The sequence below is a fragment of the Lytechinus pictus genome, chromosome 13, assembly GCF_037042905.1.
Source record: "Lytechinus pictus isolate F3 Inbred chromosome 13, Lp3.0, whole genome shotgun sequence".
Lineage (NCBI taxonomy): Eukaryota > Metazoa > Echinodermata > Echinoidea > Temnopleuroida > Toxopneustidae > Lytechinus > Lytechinus pictus.
Window position 1 is genome coordinate 2,234,009 of NC_087257.1, and position 18,384 is coordinate 2,252,392.

Consider the following 18,384-nt stretch of genomic DNA (forward strand, 5'->3'; position numbering starts at 1 on the left):
TGATTTAAGCCGTGAAAGCAAGCTTTACTGTAACTTTTACAATAAAATTCATATTTGCCGCTTTTGAAAAAAACAATTTTTGTTCATGTTGTGCTCATGCACCCGTTAAGTCGCGGATGTCGCTAATTTTCAACAACCCTAGCTATACCGTAGGCCTATCCCAAGCTTGGTTTCAACTTGAATGATATGTACCGTATGGGTACTAGTATTCAACCCGGCATAATTCAAAGATTTTGAAATATTCCCCAAAATATTTAGAAATGGGGAATTCATCTTAATTTCATACCTTTGTTATTTCCAGGGTAATCTGTTGTCGATATTTTCTTTTTCAATCTGTCGACTGTATGCGCGGAGGATCGAATTATGCGGCGATGGCCTTTTGCACTGAATGGTACTAGTATTCAACCTAGTGAGGATTGATAGCAAATCTCAAAAGGGTTTAGATTGCTAAATTAGATCTAGATCTATGTAAGTCTCTGGCTTTGATTAATTCCCTGTTTGGTCCCATCTCAAATGGTCTAGTCCATAGTCGGATGGGACAAGGGCAGATTTAGAGACAGGGCCATCTTTCATCGCTAGGTTGAATACTAGTGCCGACGGGTTGAATACTAGTACCAAAATCCGTCGCCGTATAATTCGATCGCCCGCGCACACAGTCAACTGGTTGAAGAAAAAAATAACGGAAAAAGAATAACCAGCATTTGCTCTTGGAAATAAGACGGGTCTGAAATTCAGGTAAATTCTATATTTCTATATATTTGAGGAAACTCTCCAAACGGGTTGAATACTAGTGCCCTTATGGTATATTGGTCGATTGGATGGGGTTCTTTAGGGGGAACTTATTTTTGATGTTGTGTTTAGAAGAAGATTAGACCAACCGTCAGTAAACCCTCTCATTTTAGCCAGGTGCTGATGTGCGAAGGTTTTACCTACTCAACGCTATTAATATTGGGCGCCCTTCCCATGAGCGAAATTGAGCGTTTCAAAAACTCGCCGAAGTGTCCCGTCTTCCCCTTGTAGTGTCTTTGATTCCACGTACAAAAAAAGATGCCGATATAATACAGCGTGCTAATGCATGCTGTAGCTGTTTGCGTGAAGTCTGATCAGCGGAAATCTTGCAGAGAGAATCGTGAGAACTCCTTTTCGAATTCCATATTCCACATTCTTCATAGATCATAACTGTAAGTATGGCGTGACATCCTGTCTACGAAGTGCCAAGTTGTTGAGATGAGTAATTACAACACGTAGCTGGGCCGGGGCTTTAGATTAATTTACTTTACTCTTTAGATCTTTTTTTTCGGACTGACACTGACAGCAGTGGCGCAGGTGAGTGCGTGAGGCTCAGCCGAGCTGAGCCGCGGCGCCAGCCTCTCCCCTCACCTCTGTCTCTGATTCGCCTCGGTCACCGGTTCAGGGCCGGGCTAGCCTGGAGGCTTCTGCAGAGTAACATAGGCTTACTCTCCATGAAGCCTGGGTCGGGATACCATTTGCCCGGGGGGGGGGCACTCAGTATATAATGCATAGTGGGTATGTGCCGCGGAGGGGACCCCCATTTTTACACTCAAATTTCCGTTCCAAGGCATAGCATTTTTGTCTTCTTGAGAAAAAGAACAAAGAAAGCCGCTCCAAGGCATAGCATTTCCTTCTTATCGAGAAAAAAGAAGAAAGAAATCCGCTCCAAAGCTTCGCATATTTTTCGTTCCGACGTTCCGGTCGCATTGATCTGCTACAATTTTGGTGAAAAGCCACCTAAGCGCGAGCGCACCCGGCGGAGGCCGCGCTAGCTGCGTTATGCACGATTGCCCATTCCATAGGGATGCATACGCACTCACAGAGATACGGAGATCCGTTCCGTGGACCCCCGTTTTCACAAACATTTGTAGTTCCGAGCCCGTTCCGAGGACCCTCCTTTTTAAAATAAGCCCGCTCCAAGGCCCCCGTTTTTTGCCTCGCCCGCGGCACACCCCTACCACTTTTTTGGTCGAGTGCCCCCCCCCGGGACCATTTGCCCAATTCGTTGGTGCGTGTGAGCCAGCGGCGTACCCAGGGCCGGCTGCCAGGCAGTAGAGGCGCACGGCCAATATTTGGAGACTGTCTCCAATGTGGGACTGGGAGATTATCTCCAATATCAGAGACTTTTGTAAAGAATCTGGGTATCCAATTTCAGAATCAGAGACAGTCTCCAGTTTTGGAGTCCAATTTCCTTTGTTTACATTTGCTGCAAAAGGATTACCTTGGCGGCAAATAAAAATGTGACAAGCAGATTCCTCATGAAAAATTACCCCTTTTCACCGTCTACTTTAAATATTCACCGTCTACTTTTGTTTTGATAAGGATTTTTGTTGTCAATCACACACAAAACAAATGGGCTTCTGACCTCAGTGAGACAAAATTTTGGGTGGAAAAAATCATGCTTTTGACTTTTTGTTGGTGTTGTTTCTTTTGTCCTTTTGCAAAGCAAGTCTCCAATGTGGCCTTTGTGGGAGATTGTCTCCCCTATTGGAGAGAGTCTCCCATATTGGCCGTGCGCCTCTCCTGCCAGGGGCCAGGCACCCTGCCATGGCCCATGCCATGGGTTCATAATCGTCTCGCGTGCGAAGGAATATCATTATCAGTCATAATATGCACGCGAAACACGGCACATCCAAAATTAGGGTTAGGGTGTCTGGAGAAAAAAATTATTTTTCTTATTTCAAGAAAATATCACATTTTCTTTGTGAATTTGAAGAGAAATTACCTTCAGACTGACAGAAATGTAACATTTTTGAAAAAAATCCAATTATTGGCTGCAAAAAAGAAGAAAGAAATTATATTTATAGGTCAATTTTCAGCATTTCTCTGCCATATACTGTGTAGTTAAGAAATGGACACACACAATTCCAAATTTTTAGCTTCCGAGAGCTGTTATAAATTTATCATTAATGCCAAAAACTTGTCCATAAAGAGTCCAATAGTATATTTTATGCTCTTTCTGATTGTATGATTTTTATAAAGATTTGGAAACCAGATCACAATGAAAAATTGCGACAAAGTGAAAAAAATTGTGCAAAACAGACATTTCATTTTCCCATAGAAAGGGAAATGGCAATCTCAACACACACACACAAATGAGGGTTTGCAATTTATCTCTAAATCCTTATTTAAAATGATCATATAAACTTGTCCTTACAGTCAAAAGAAGCCCCTGAATTTTCTCTTTCCATACATGCCAAACACAAGTTAATAATAGACACTTCAGTCGGGCGGGCGATCGCGCGGACACAGCGCTAGATGTAGATTTTTGCATTGCAGTGAATGGCGAGCGCATATCTAACACACACAGTTCGCTCCGCTCGGCACTTTGGCCGAGCGCTGGAGTTGCATTCGGCATTGCTCGAAAAGACAGAGTCAGTTTCTTCCTTTATTCCGCTAATTTTGATTGGTCAAAAATTCCCGCGGTTGCTTCGTACATCTTCGGTAAACATTGGAAATATACAAGACGGAGTATCCATTACCTTCATGCGAGGGAAGGACCTAATATTCAGGTATTTATTTTTCTTTGCTTGAAATCACCTTCTTGTAATCATCGGATCCCTTGTATACTCGGTCAGTAATAAAATTGTATATTTGAGAACATTTTGTTAAATTCTAATCAAATTTGGTCCGTACCCAGGTAAAAAAACCAGTTAAGTACCAGTTCATCCAACTGGTACTGGTACCAGTTGATTCCAGTTAGCGAACTGGATTCAATATGGAAATTGGAATACTGGAATCAACTGGAATCCAGTTGACAAATTGTAACTGGTACCAGTTGGAAATACCAGTTGGCAACTGGTCCTAACTGGTACCAGTTGGAAACTGGTACCAGTTAGGACCAGTTAGAAACACGAGTTGTCAACTGGTGCCAGTTAAAACCAGTTGGAAACACCAATTGTAAACTGGTGCCAGTTAGGACCAGTTGGAAACATGAGTTGTCAACTGGTGCCAGTTAAAACCAGTTGGAAACACAAATTGTCAACTGGTGCCAGTTAGGACCAGTTGGAAACATGAGTTGTCAACTGGTGCCAGTTAAAACCAGTTGGAAACACCAATTGTCAACTGGTGCCAGTTAGGACCAGTTGGCAACATGAGTTGTCAACTGGTGCCAGTTAAAACCAGTTGGAAACACCAGTTGTCAACTGGTGCCAGTTAGAACAAGTTGGAAGCACCAGTTAGGACCAGTTGGAAACACAAATTGTCAAGTGGTACCAGTTAGAAACACCCTTCAATGTATAGCATAAACAAAAATGAATCATGTGGATATGTACATTCCTGATCTTTCACTCTTCTCGTATAATCACTCCTTCGTTTTCCTTGCGCACACACACATTAGAATACTGGTGCCAACACCCCCCCCCTCTCAGGCGGTTATTAACTTATTTCAATTAATTATCTTCAATTATCTTTACATTGAATGTCCACTCCTGTTATAACAATGTGCATGGACAAGTGAAATAATTATCCTTGCACATAGGACTGATGAAATGAATCAAGGTAAATTTGTAGCATTGTATTGAAACCTTGTTAATTTCCACATGCACAATATAACAGGATTGGACTGTAAACTTGCTCTGGTAAATCAATCCCTCAGTCTCTTGAAATCTGTACCAAAAAACATCAGAGAATGACAAGTCACAAAAAACATCTATATGGTATTATAACTGGGAATTTAATGAAAGAAAATTATGTTACAAACTGTAACATGCTGTGTATAATTCTTGTATTATGTGTCAACAAAGATCATTAACTTACACAGTAAATATGTAGTCAATCCAATTTTTACAAGCTAGCTTGGAGACAAAATGTGAATATAATGCATCTAAGCATTTACCTTCAATATGTACTATTTTTAAAGGAATGATAAAGGAGTCTTTTTTTAATTATTATTTATTGAGATCTTGGGGCCCTCACTGGCTCTGAAGAGGAAACGTGAGACAGGTACCTTCCTTTCCTGTAGTGGCACTTGATCTTTGCTGGTAGATGCGATGTATCTGAAGATTAGAAAAAAAAAACAATGGAATTAAAAATAATAAGTACAGTGAATACCGTAATACAAAATTTCAGGGGTGTAAAATTATATCTGCACATAAAGAAAATACATGGGATAGTGAAACTTCTCTAAGTTCCATATTTCAATGATTCAATTATAAATGATAGACAGCACATCATCATTTTTATTACAACATGTATAGTAAGTTCACATGGTCTTGGGAATACTTCTGAAATTGACATCGCAGAGATGAAATTGCCTCGACCTTATACCTATACATTTATTTTAATAATAAAGACTTAGACTATGTATGTTTGCATATATGTATCTAGGAGTCTATGTTGCACATTATCTGCTAACATCTGATGGGTATTTCATGATTGTCAGTGCCGACTATTTCAGTGAAATCATTGCTTTTGATTGGCTGAGAAGCACTGGCCTCTGACTGTTACTATGGTAACTGTCGGAAAAAGACAACTTGTTAATGCTGACAACTTTAAAAAAGCAGTTCCCAGAGCATGTTTAAAAACGCAAGACAAAGCAAAAAAAAATTGAAATTCAAAATTTTATCCGAGGATTAAAGGGATGGTCCGGGCCGAAAATATTTACATCTAAATAAAACTTGAGTAAAATTCACAGAGCAAAATGATGAAAATTTCATCAAAATAGGATAACAAGAAGTTATTGAATTTTAAAGTTTATCAATATTTTGTGAAAACAGTTGTATGCACTTCGTCATGAATATTCATTAGGTGGGCTGATGTCACATCTCCACTTTCCTTTTTTTATGTTACTAGATGAAATCATAAATGTTTGATTTTTTCATACATGTGTAAATGATGCGTCTCCATTGTAATGAAATAAGTTGCGTCAACAACTAATGCACCTAATCAGTTGTCAATCTAATTGTCAATAGTTCTTGGTTAAAAATATTAAAATATCTTAATAAACCTAATCTCATATAATAAAATACAAAAGGGCAATTGGGATATGACATCATCAGTCAACCTAATGAATATTCATAAAGACATGCCTAGAACTATTTCACTGGAATAATGCAAATCTTTAAAATTCAAAACCTTAATTAGTTATCCAATTTGATCGAGTTTTCAGCATTTTGCTCTGTGAATTTTACTCTATTTATTGAGATATGTTTCCAGCCTGGACCATCCCTTTAATTCTACTTCTACGGTACCCCTACACATACTGGTAAGTCAGAGGTAAAAACAACGAGAACCAATTTAATTTCAAAGATACAAAAATACCTCAGCCTCCAGATTTAAGAAAAATTCAGGAAATGTTATTTTAGTTCAGACTAATTGTGCACGTTTCATTTCGGAGGTCAATCTGAAATTATACTTCCAGTTTTAAATTCACGCCATTTGGTTATGCAAAAGCATGAATTAAAATTGATGGGCATGGGCCCATGTCACTGGCTAGCCTAGAGGACTCCATGAAGATAATTATATCATTTTTACATTGTATTTTCATCACGGAGCCTAGACAAGCCTCCTATAAGGTTGCTCATACAACTGTGTAAACAAAGATAGATTTCCCTCGGAAATCCACCTTTCCCCATAATGATTTTTGGGCAAACATTACATTTTTACATTTTGTAAGGCTTGATACTCTAAATGTGTACAAAGGCTTTAAAAAAAATTAATTGTAAAATGTACAAATTGGAAATTTTCTTACAAAAAGGATCACTTGCTTGCAGATCTTGTCCTCACTGCCTCTGAAGAGTTCACGTGCGACAGGTACATTCCTTTCCTGTACTGGCACACATTCTTTGCTGGTAGATGCGATGTATCTGAATTTTTTTTTCAAAAACAATGGAGAGAAAAAAAATCAGTACAGTGAACAACAGCGAATAACAAATACGTCTATATTACAGTGAATAGCAATACATGTCTACACCTAAGGCGGGCAAGGGTTACTACAGAGTGTTGTAAAATTCCATTTGCACATGAAGAAAAATACATGGGATTGTGAATCAATTTTTACATTGTATTTTCATCACGGAGCCTAGACAAGCCTCCTATAAGGTTGCTCATACAACTGTGTAAACAAAGATAGATTTCCCTCGGAAATCCACCTTTCCCCATAATGATTTTTGGGCAAACATTACATTTTTACATTTTGTAAGGCTTGATACTCTAAATGTGTACAAAGGCTTTTAAAAAAATTAATTGTAAAATGTACAAATTGGAAATTTTCTTACAAAAAGGATCACTTGCTTGCAGATCTTGTCCTCACTGCCTCTGAAGAGTTCACGTGCGACAGGTACATTCCTTTCCTGTACTGGCACACATTCTTTGCTGGTAGATGCGATGTATCTGAAGAATTTTTTTTTAAACAATGGAGAGAAAAATAATCAGTACGGTGAACAGTGAATAACAAATACGTCTATATTACACTGAATAGCAATACATGTCTACACCTAAGGCGAGCAAGGGTTACTACAGAGTGTTGTAAAATTCCATTTGCACATTAAGAAAAATACATGGGATTGTGAATCAATGATTAAACTATAATGATAAACAGCACATCATCATATTTATTTAAAAAATGAGTAAGTTCACTTGGTCTTGGGAATACTTCTGAAATCGATGTCGCAGAGATCAGTCCTTCATGTTTATAATTCCATGGAGCTCAATAAATGGCTCTCCTTATGTTTTTGAGGAGCTCAATCGAGCTCCTCCGAATTTGCTTTCCTAGACACACTCAATTTTATAAAATGCTCAATTGTTGTAGATTGTTATTAACATTGTAAATGCAACAGCTGTGTAGCTATTAATTAATCTGTGGTGAAACTAGGCTTGGGTCATGTACAAAAATATCGCGCTCCTCAAAAAAATTATTAGGCCTAAAAAAAGTGCTAGAATTTCATATTTTACATCTTTAAAACCATGAAATCACCATCTCTTTTCCATAATTCTCATAATAGAAGATACACAAAGACCCCAAAAGAAAACTTGACATCTGAATTACCTAACTTACAGCCTCCTCGCATGGAGGGCAGCAACGAAGTATTCGGATCTCCACTCCTGGCGGTTCTGAGCTGGGCCTTCTTCTGGAAACTACCGGTACCCCAGCGGCCCCCCAGGTCATGTTCACTGACTTCATCTCCTCCTTGAGGCTCAGTATGACTCCAGGTGGTTTTGGGTCTCCCTCTCTCCTGAAATACACACAGTCAAAAAGTGATAAACAGCTATTCATGAAAAAATCTGACTCTTAAAATGGTGGAAAAAATAATGAATTTCGATTTTCGGCATTTCATGTGATTCTCATCAAAATCCTCAAATCGTGTGTAAAGTTATTGGTGCGCAGTCACGAGGCACTGGCCACTATCATAATGTTAAATCTGAAATTGAAAATCATAACTGGCTGAGACCCTGAGTCTCAGATTTTTCCCAAGAAAATCAGTTTCACATTCGATCACATAATGACAACACATTATCATCTCTCTCATTTTCTAAATAGATTTATTTTGCATACTTACTTATAACAATATATGGAACAATATCAACTGAAAGATTTTGTGAAATGAAAAGAAATTCATGTTAAATCTTAACACAAATCGTAAGGTCAATATGATGTATGTGCGCAGACTTGCACCGGCATGGCAGCCACACATCCACGCCCGAGTAGTCGCGGCCGGCAGGCAGCGCTGAGCCTGAGGGGCAGTAACAGGATGTCCTGACGAACTCTAACGTTACAGCTAGCCCCGCAGCTAGCTGCGAGCCGCGCCATTTAACAAACTACGAAAAGAAAATCATAGAAAATTGTTAACTTACCTGCAGAGCCTACTGCGAATGTCTTAGCTTTCAAGTCATTGTCCAAATCTGGTCCGTGTGATTTCAGTGGTTGAATTATTATTAAAACGGCCTTCTTTACCCTTCTTTATCGCACTCGATAAAAGTGCAGTGCAAATTAACGGCGCGGCGAAGATGGCTATTTCAAATTCAAATTAGATTGGCGGTTTGCGTTTGGCGGCTGGTTAATTTGCATAATTATACGGACGATAGCGATCAGTGGCACTCAGTGCGCATGCGCAGGCCCGCCCGCGCCCGTTGATTGAAGGAAGATCTGCTGAGTCAGGAATAATGAAAGGGGGGGGGGGGTCTAAAGCAAGAAAGAAGTTTTAAAATAGATATATACGAACTTCTTAACATAAAACATTTCTTCTTGTTTGGTTTTAGTTGGCAACCAGTCTAGAAATGACGATTTTTGCCTCTGCTTTTGGAGCTTTTTTTTTTTTCTTTGGAAGTTTAAGAATGAATTAGCTTAATATTTGTTCTTTATTTCTATTTCATTTATTTTCTTTTTCTTTGAAAGATAAAGATAGCCTTGCTTAACATGACAAGGTTGTAAACTAGCAATAAATATGCGCATTATAAATAGAAAAAAATAGCTATTCTATTCACCTTCAAAAATATTTTTAAAATATCAGTGAGTTAAAAAAAAGAAAAATACACTAATTTTTATATGATTTGAAAAAATAGTGTAAAATAGTCCTCTTTAACTTAAATTAGAAAAAAGGGATTAAATAGGAAGAAATATTTTTTCTCGCAACAAATATCTAGGATAACAATTTTTTTAATGTAAACTAGAAAATTTCACTGAGAATAACATGTTTCGATTTAAGTTATATGGTAATATCGAACCACATACTTTAATGAAACTTTTCAAGGTGGAAATATTAAAATTAACATAAAGAATAATTAAGTTAGTTATTATGTAGATATTTTTTTCCTCTTATCCTCAATCGAGCTGTTTTAATCACAACAACGTATACATATATATATATATATATATATATATATATATATATATATATATATATATATATATATATATATATATATATATATATATATATATATATATATAGGATGGATAAATGCATGGCATTTATTGTGGTAAAAGGCTGAATTTCATGAATTTGTACAGAGCAAAATTTCAGTAAACAAATAAGCAACCAAAAAATAACAAAGTATACTAATGTATAATATTGGAAAGGGGATACAAAAAGAAAAGTATACAGGGGGGGGGGGTAATGTCAAAAGCAGGAACGGGCAAAGGTTGGGAGTAGGCTAAATGTATATACCTTTAACATAATGAACATTTTCACATAAATATATATTTAACCAATGTTGAATAAATAACAATACATGTAGATTAAAGAGTGGATTGTATGAAATAATACTTGCTTTTTTAAGAAAAGTAACGCTGTGTTGATAATAATAATAGTTATAGGAAACACATTCATGAATGATAATCATAAAGAATTATCTCAAAAGGAATTAAAAACAAAGATAAGAGGACTTTGAAGTAATATGATCTGTACAAAAAATATAAATATTAATGTAAAGTGGGTTACAGCTATATTGATCCAGTGACTTGTCGGGTAAGAAATTTGAATGATTACTGCAGATATCAACAATTACAAAAATATTTCAAAAGTCAGTTACAGTTTAAGAGAAGCGACAAATAAAACAACAAAGGTATGAAAACATAGTTCTTATATAATATATATATATATATAAACTCTGTTGGAAATAAGTACAATGCATTACCACTCTGCCTCTTATATACATATATATTATGTATATATTATATATGTATATATTATATATGTATATACAGGTTCTTACTAGAATCAACTGGTAAGTCCTATTGGTTCTAACTGGTATCATTTGGTTTGATATTCCAGTATGGTTAATGGGTTTCAAGTGGGTTATGGGTTCCAACTGGTAAAATCTGTTCCAGTTTGGTTTATGGGTTTTAACTGAAATCAGCTGGTAGATATATACTGGTAATGCCTATTGGTTCTAACTGGTATCAATTGGTTTGATATTCCAGTATGGTAATGGGTTTCAAGTGGGTTATGGTAGGTCTATGGGTTCCAACTGGTAAAATATGTCCAGTATGGTTTATGGCTTTTAACTGGAATCAACTGGTAGTATACCAGTAATGTATGCTGGATTTAACTGGTATCAATTGGTTTGAAATTCCAGTATGGTTAATGGGTTTCAAGTGGGTTATGGGAGGTCTATGGGTTCCAACTGGTATAATCTGCTCCAGTATGGTTTATGGCTTTTAACTGGAATCAGCTGGTAGATATGCCAGTAATGCCTATATTGGTTCTAACTGGTATCCATTGGTTTGATATTCCAGTATGGTTAATGGGTTTCAAGTGGGGTTATGGGAGTTCTATGTGTTCCAACTGGAACACTCTGATCCAGTTTGGTTTATGGGTTTTAACTGGAATCAACTGGTAGGTATACCAGTAATGCATGTTGGTTCTAACTGGTATCAATTGGTTTAATGATATACCAGTATGGTTTATGGGTTTAAGGTGGCATTAACTGGTATATACACCCATTGGGTTTCTATGGGTTCCAACTGGCATCAAATGGTCCAGTTTGGCTAATGGGTTTTAAACTGGAATCTATTGGTAGATAAACCAGAAAAGCCTATTGGTTTTAACTGGTATTAACTGGTGTACTCATTTATACCAGTATAGTTAATTGGTTTCAACTGGAATAAACTTGTATGTTTTCAGCATGTCCAGTTGGGACAATGGGTTTCAACTGGAATATACTGGTATGGTGGGAGTTTACCAGTTGTGCCAATTGGTTTCAACTGGTACCAGTTGACTCCAGTTGAAACCAGTTAAAATTTCAACTGGTTTCAACTGGTTTTTTTACCTGGGTAGAGAGCCTGCAGATATGAGCTTCAGTTTTGAGTGTCATGAGGTGTTTGTGAATCTGACTCGGCCGATCGAGCAGGGTTGTTTTGAGCGTATACGAACAGCTGTGAGTGACGTCATCCCCACTGCGTTGGGCCTGAGATTAGTCTTGGTATTCAGACACAGATAATGTAGGGCTACTGTAGACCTTGTATTAGACATCCAATCATGTTTCTACTGCTTTGCCTGAAAAAGTTGTACATGTAATTGGAATTATGAAAAGGGGGGCATTATACAGTGCGTATCAATAAAAAGTTTACACTTTGAAAAAATCCTGTGAAATTATACATTTGAAATATCTTGAAGATTTTTCCACATTTTAACATTGGTACAGATCCATTTAAGCAGATGACGATATAACTGTCGAAAAATATTTCCGCTTGAGCGAGCACCACTTACTTTTGAAAATGTAGTGAAAAATGATTTGCGCAGAACTTTGAAATAGTTATGCAAATAAAAGGAGACCTTAATCATGAAGAAAACATGGAATTTAGCTAGTAAAATTGATTTGAAGATATCTTTTACCTTTTTAAACTTGTTTCCTTGCCCAAAACACTTCGAAGAGTGCATTGCACCCCACCCCACTCCCCCACACACCGAGGCCATCGAGACGATATTTGCTTTGCACTGAGCTGTGATTTACATGAAATGGCTTAGGCTTGATTTTAATTTTGTTAATCATTGTCAAGCTTGGCAAAAGTGTGGACAAACAAGTATTACATAAAAAATGAAATGTAAACCCACTTTAAATGATAAAAACTCAGTGAAAAAATGCTGGAGATGTCTGATATAAACTTTTGTTCAGGTTCAGTTATGTCCTCAGATCCAGCTGGCACAAAAAGGGTAAAGGTTGTGCTTACTAAATGTTAACATTTCAATTTGGGTGGCAAAATTGTTACAAAATGCTTGAATGTATCCGTTTTATTTCAATTGACTAAAAGTGCAAGGGAAATGTATGAGAAATGTTTCACAGGGTAAGTTTGATTTCGCCCTTTCCCCTTGACACAGCGTGAAAACTAGCATTTCTGCGCAAACAGATTTCTGCGAGCTTTACAAAAATGGACAGTGCTCACTCAAGTGTAACATTCTGTTAAAACTTTTACTTTCATTGGATAGATGAGACCCAAACCTAAGATGATATGTGAAAAAATTACCCACATGTTGTATATTTATGAATTCCCAGGGCTTTTTCAAAGTGTAAACTTTTTTTTGATACGCACTGTATACAGCACTCTCCCTCTATATTGTTATGAAAATGTTTTACTTTTAACATATTTTAGGAGCATATATTCCTACAGGGAGGCTCAAACTAGACTGAATTTCAATTTTAGTATTCTGTTCCACTATTCTGAACTCTGATCGCTAAGATTTTTTTTGGTTGGAATGTTCATATCAAATGTTATTACAATTTCTTTGAAATTTGCATTGCAATGAATCGCATAGTGTGTGTTAGGCTTTATAATATACATGTACCCGTAATAGGTTGTCATGACTCATAGAAGTTTATATTTTATTCTTAATCCCATGCTGATATATGCAGATGAAGTGATTATTGGAGAGGGTTTAAGATAAACGTTCAAGATGACTGGCTGGTATGAAGCAAGGGCAGGGTTAGAGGACCTTCATCAATCAAACTATGGTGATGACATGAATTGGATAAATGAAGGTGAGTAGATATTTCATTTCATTTATATCACTTTTGCATGTAAAACAAACATACAATTGGAAATTTTCAAACTAATGTGGACATGAGGTTGAATATAAAACTTCCTATACCGGTATATCAGCAGTTTTTTTATTTCATCAAGCTACATGAAAATGTACATGTATCTATGGCTGAAGGTACTGTATGCACATGTACGTGTAGTTACACTAATAATAAAGGTTTGGTCCCACTGCAATTACGAATGCAGAGAGGATGTACAATGGAAAGGAATCTCGCCATCCGTTCGAAAACGTTATGTATCCATTGTGTACTCATTGCATGTGACGTGTTTCATACGCTCTATATCCATTGAGCATCCGTCCACAGTGATTTCATTGTTCGCCCATTGTGTCCATTGTCTGGAGCGGATGAAAACGGATGGAGCCACCCCGACATTTTGCTTGTCGGATGTATCCGTTATGACTACGTTTTGTGTCTGTCGTCCAGTGGGACCAGGCCTTTAAATCACAATCTATGAGGTAAAAATCAGTGAACTCACAGGGCATAAGATTTTTCTAAGGCCACAATTTTCCTCTTATTTAGCATTGGTACCCTTTTCACAAGCCTTGGATATTTGTCCTTTCACCTTCCTACATGTATTTGTGCAGTAACATTTAAAAGTGGCCTTGCCATGAAAATATATATCAATGCCTGAAATCATTTAGCATTTCCTTCCTTTCACTAATACATCATTTGAAGCACACGATTATTATTACATGAAAATTTAAGGGGTGTATCTTTTAAAATACATTCTGTTTCAAAAGGGAAAGTTATGAAAAGATACCTGTCCTTAGAATGTGTTTTGACCCAAAAATGAATCTAGCAATATTTACTACAGCATTCCCATAGGTCTTGTGTAGGGACCGCCTGATTCCAGTAGGCAATAGGTTAATTTATACTTTGAAAGCATACAGTGTACGTGGACGTTCTTGTAAACCCCAAATGTAAGTCTTTGGAGTCTGGAGCAAAGTAGACATTTGTAGCCTTTGGTTTTTATTTTTCGTCAAGTTTATTTTCTTGATTTTGCTTTCAGGCTTTGGATGCAGGAGAAAGCGAGCAAAAGAGATGGAAATTATGTTCAGGGGTGGACATAGAGGCAGAGGAGACCTGAGCAGAGGAGGCGGCAGAGGAGATAGGGGAAGAGGGGGAGACAGGGGAAGAGGCAGAGGAGGAGACAGAGGAGGTTGGAGTGGTGGAGATATGGTAGGCGGTAGAGGAGGAGAGAGGGGATGGGAAAGAGGAGGTGGCAGAGGAGGCGGCATTGGAAGGGGAAGAGAAGAGAGCTGGGAAGACAATGAAACATGGGATGGCCGAAGATGGAGAGATGATCGAGGTCATGGAGAGTACGAAGATTTGCACGAACCGTTCAATTATGGGCTGCGGGATAGGAGGGATCCATATCTTGGAAGAGATCTTGACGTACGGGACAGACCAGGTGAAAGACGAGGAGGTGGTTTCATGGAGGATCATGATGAAGACTTATCACACCAGGCTGTTTCTACTTCATGGCCCCCAACAGAAGATGATTTCCAACCAAAATCCAACAAAAGGCTAAAAGACGACTGGATGTCACCCGACCGCGGTAACTTTGGCCCTGTTGACTATGATGGAGGATCTGGATTAGATAAACATGGTGGAAAAAGAAATGAAAGATTGAAAGACTCACTGGATTTTAGGAAGCAAAGAGATCTAGAAAGGGGACATGTTAAAAGTGATCGGGATAGGAATGGTCCACGTGGTCATGATGGTCCACTTGGTCACGATGGTCCACTTGGTCACGATGGTCCACGGGGTCGTGATGGTCCACTTGGTCAAGATGGTCCACGGGGTCGTGATGGTCCACTTGGTCACGATGGTCTACGGGGTCACGATGGTCCACGGGGTCGTGATGGTCCACTTGGTCACGATGGTCCACTTGGTCACGATGGTCCACGGGGTCATGATGGTCCACTTGGTCACGATGGTCCACTTGGTCACGATGGTCCACTTGGTCACGATGGTCCACGGGGTCACGATGGTCCACGGGGTCACGATGGTCCACTTGGTCACGATGGTCCACGGGGTCACGATGGTCCACGGGGTCGTGATGGTCCACAGGGTCATGATAAGGATCGTAGCAAAGAACGAGATGGTCCAAGAGGTAGGGATAGGGATCGTAGCCGAGAACGAGGCCGGGACAGAGATCGAGACCGAGATAGAGACAGAGATCGACACCGGGACAGAGATCGAGATCGAGCAAGGGATAGAGATCGTAGCAAAGACCGAGGTCGGGATCGAGAGAGGGATAGAGATCGTGAGAAGGGTAGAGGTGACCGAGATGATAAAGACAAAAGTCGTAAAAAGAGTACTGAAGAAAAAGAACGCTTTGGTAAAGACGGGCGAAAGCTGGAATGGTGGGAAGAAGAAATGCCTTTGACCCTGGATGAGATCGCAGAGATGTACACTTGTAAGGTAGGTCGAATTGGTTTGACTTTATACATTTCACCTCGAGAACAAGCTAATTTGAACTATGATCATAGGGAAAATCAAACAAGCGTAGCACTGAAAATATCATCAAAATTAGATAGCAAATTATGAAAGTTAATTTTTGCAGACATCTATAATACACTGACCCCAGTGACCTGAAGTTATTTCACATGAATTTGCATTGTAGAACTAGGGGTTATTCTTGTGATCCCTCAGGAGTCTTTCGTCTTCTTTTATTTTCAGTTATGCAATGTGAAATGCGGAGGAGAAAAGAATTATAAGCAGCATCTGAGAGGAGTAACTCATAAACTGGTGAGTACATTAATTCACAAGTCTCCATTACTCGCTTCTGATTCGCTGAAGATCAAATTACATTCATTTTTGGAATTGCTTTGGCTACAACTCTTTCATCATCCAGCCCCAGATGTAGATATTTTACATGTCGAAAATGCTAGTTGGTAATTTCTGCATGAGAACAATTATCACCTAACTTATTATTACAGTCCGACCTCTCTTATCCGGCCTCCCCTTATCCGGATCTCTCTATTATCCGGACGCACACTTGCCGAGATTTTTTTTTTTTTTTTTTTTTTTTCAATTCAATCTAATACATGAGGAAATGAGATTGCAATCTAAACTCAATCCTATACGCAAACTCACTTTGATTACATATATTTTCCAATATAGTCTACCTAAAACAACATTATTTTTCATGAAAATTTCTCACCCAAATCACCGAAAGAACTTGGGCAGGATAATTTCCAGTAAATCGGGGCGCAGTGCAAACATTTCATCACGTTCTCTTTTTGTTTCCCAGGAAAAACAACAGATGTCTCGCTAGCTAACGCTAGGCCTCAATACAGACAGCGCCATCTATCATGTTTGAGCCTACAGTCAGTATAACAATGGCTGACATTGCAAAGCTGCGATAGCCGCCGCGATGATCTAATTGTAAAACTTAGTTTCATCGAGTCATTCATTCTCTTTCTTTCGAGGTATGCTCGATTTATACCTCAATCATTTTAGCAGGTAAATTATCCAACAGTTTTGGCCATCGTTCGATTTCATTTCCGTAAAAATACCGCCTATAATTTGCACTGACACTGCAGTGAATACTGTCTGTACGCCCATTACAATAGATAACGTATGTAGCTACCGCTGTTGCGGGGATTGAGGCAGCAGCTGCGTGTATTTAACATTGGGTCTCCCAGATCCGGATAAATCCCTTATCCGGATTGGTGCTGGTCCCAACGTGTCCGGATAAGAGAGGTCGGACTGTATTATTTTTATTTTTTGGGGGGGGTAATACAAAACTAAGTTGAATATTCAAATCTGGATAAAAAGAACTTAAAAAAGCTTATAACAAAAAACAAATGGTCATGATAATGGCACAAACCAATTCCCCCCCCCCCACAGCGACCATATTGCCAATCTATAACAGCCATTTTAATATTCTTATACCAGCTTCATGTAGGTGATTCATCCAGAAATATATAAAACTGTTTTCAACTCGCAGTAAGGGCACCTGTCCAGTTGTATTAAGGAAAATGTGTCTGTACAAATATAGTGTGTATTAGTTTTGGTTTAAATCTCAGTAGATTTCATGAGACATTTTATTTTGTGAAAAGGAGTCAGTTACGTTAACATGGTTTAATGCCGAAGGTTTGTGAAAATTAGTTAGAAGGTTGTTGGAGTAAAGGGGATCAGGAAATAAAACATCCACCTGGATATTTATCTGCTTGGATTTTGACAAAGATGGCAATTATTAACTCTAACATAATTGTCTCTTCTTGTTTTTTCTTTCTTTTTACAGAGGGCTCAAGTCTTCCCAGGCAAGTATTCATCCATTTTCTGTTTCCATGATGTTAAAGCCTGTCTAAAGCTTTCCAAAAGGGTTAATATTAATTAATACCCATGGCATAATCTACAAAACTTAGATCAAATTCTATGAAAAATCTCACTGCTAATTAATTATGCTAATTTAAAAGTTTGCTCTAACTAAATAATGCCCCTAAAATGCTAAATTTTGGTTCACAGACTCTTTATAGGAATCTGATCAAATTACTTTTGAAAGGTCCCAATATCACATTTGATTTTTTATGTATTTTTTTCTAAAATTCTTATGCATTTCTTGTGTTTTGACCTTTTGTTATTTATTGTTTTTTTTTCAATAGAAATTGTCAGGGAATTCATTTTGACCATTAACAAGATGAAATTATTATATTTTAATCAGTAAAAGGAAAAAATAATGTAGATGAATTTTGGCTGAATTCAAGTTTTTGAGCAATTCTACATGTACATGTAGGTTAGCATGCTTTTACAAAATGTTACCTGATTTCGAAACCGCGTATGCGTGGGTCACAATTTTGGTCTCAAAAGTTGTGCGAGACTTGAGAGTAAAAAGTCACTGAGCGATGTGGTAAAAAAAATTTGCGCTGCAGATTTATCGCG

At 38.0% G+C, this 18,384-nt stretch overlaps 1 protein-coding gene across 2 annotated transcripts in view; it reads left to right on the forward strand.

Annotated features, from left to right (window-relative positions):
* The first annotated feature begins 1,065 nt into the window (after positions 1 to 1,065).
* LOC129274783 (uncharacterized) overlaps positions 1,066 to 18,384 on the forward strand; it is a 39,421-nt gene continuing 22,102 nt past the window's right edge. The window contains exons 1-5 of one of the 2 annotated variants that reach the window (XM_064108793.1): positions 1,066 to 1,181; positions 13,303 to 13,428; positions 14,501 to 15,918; positions 16,177 to 16,245; positions 17,747 to 17,765. In XM_064108793.1, the coding sequence (XP_063964863.1) occupies positions 13,344 to 13,428; positions 14,501 to 15,918; positions 16,177 to 16,245; positions 17,747 to 17,765 (1,591 nt within the window). In that variant the 5' untranslated portion in view covers positions 1,066 to 1,181; positions 13,303 to 13,343. Of the gene's footprint in view, positions 1,182 to 13,272; positions 13,429 to 14,500; positions 15,919 to 16,176; positions 16,246 to 17,746; positions 17,766 to 18,384 lie in introns of those variants that run through there. The other variant, XM_064108794.1, reaches the window with a different exon arrangement.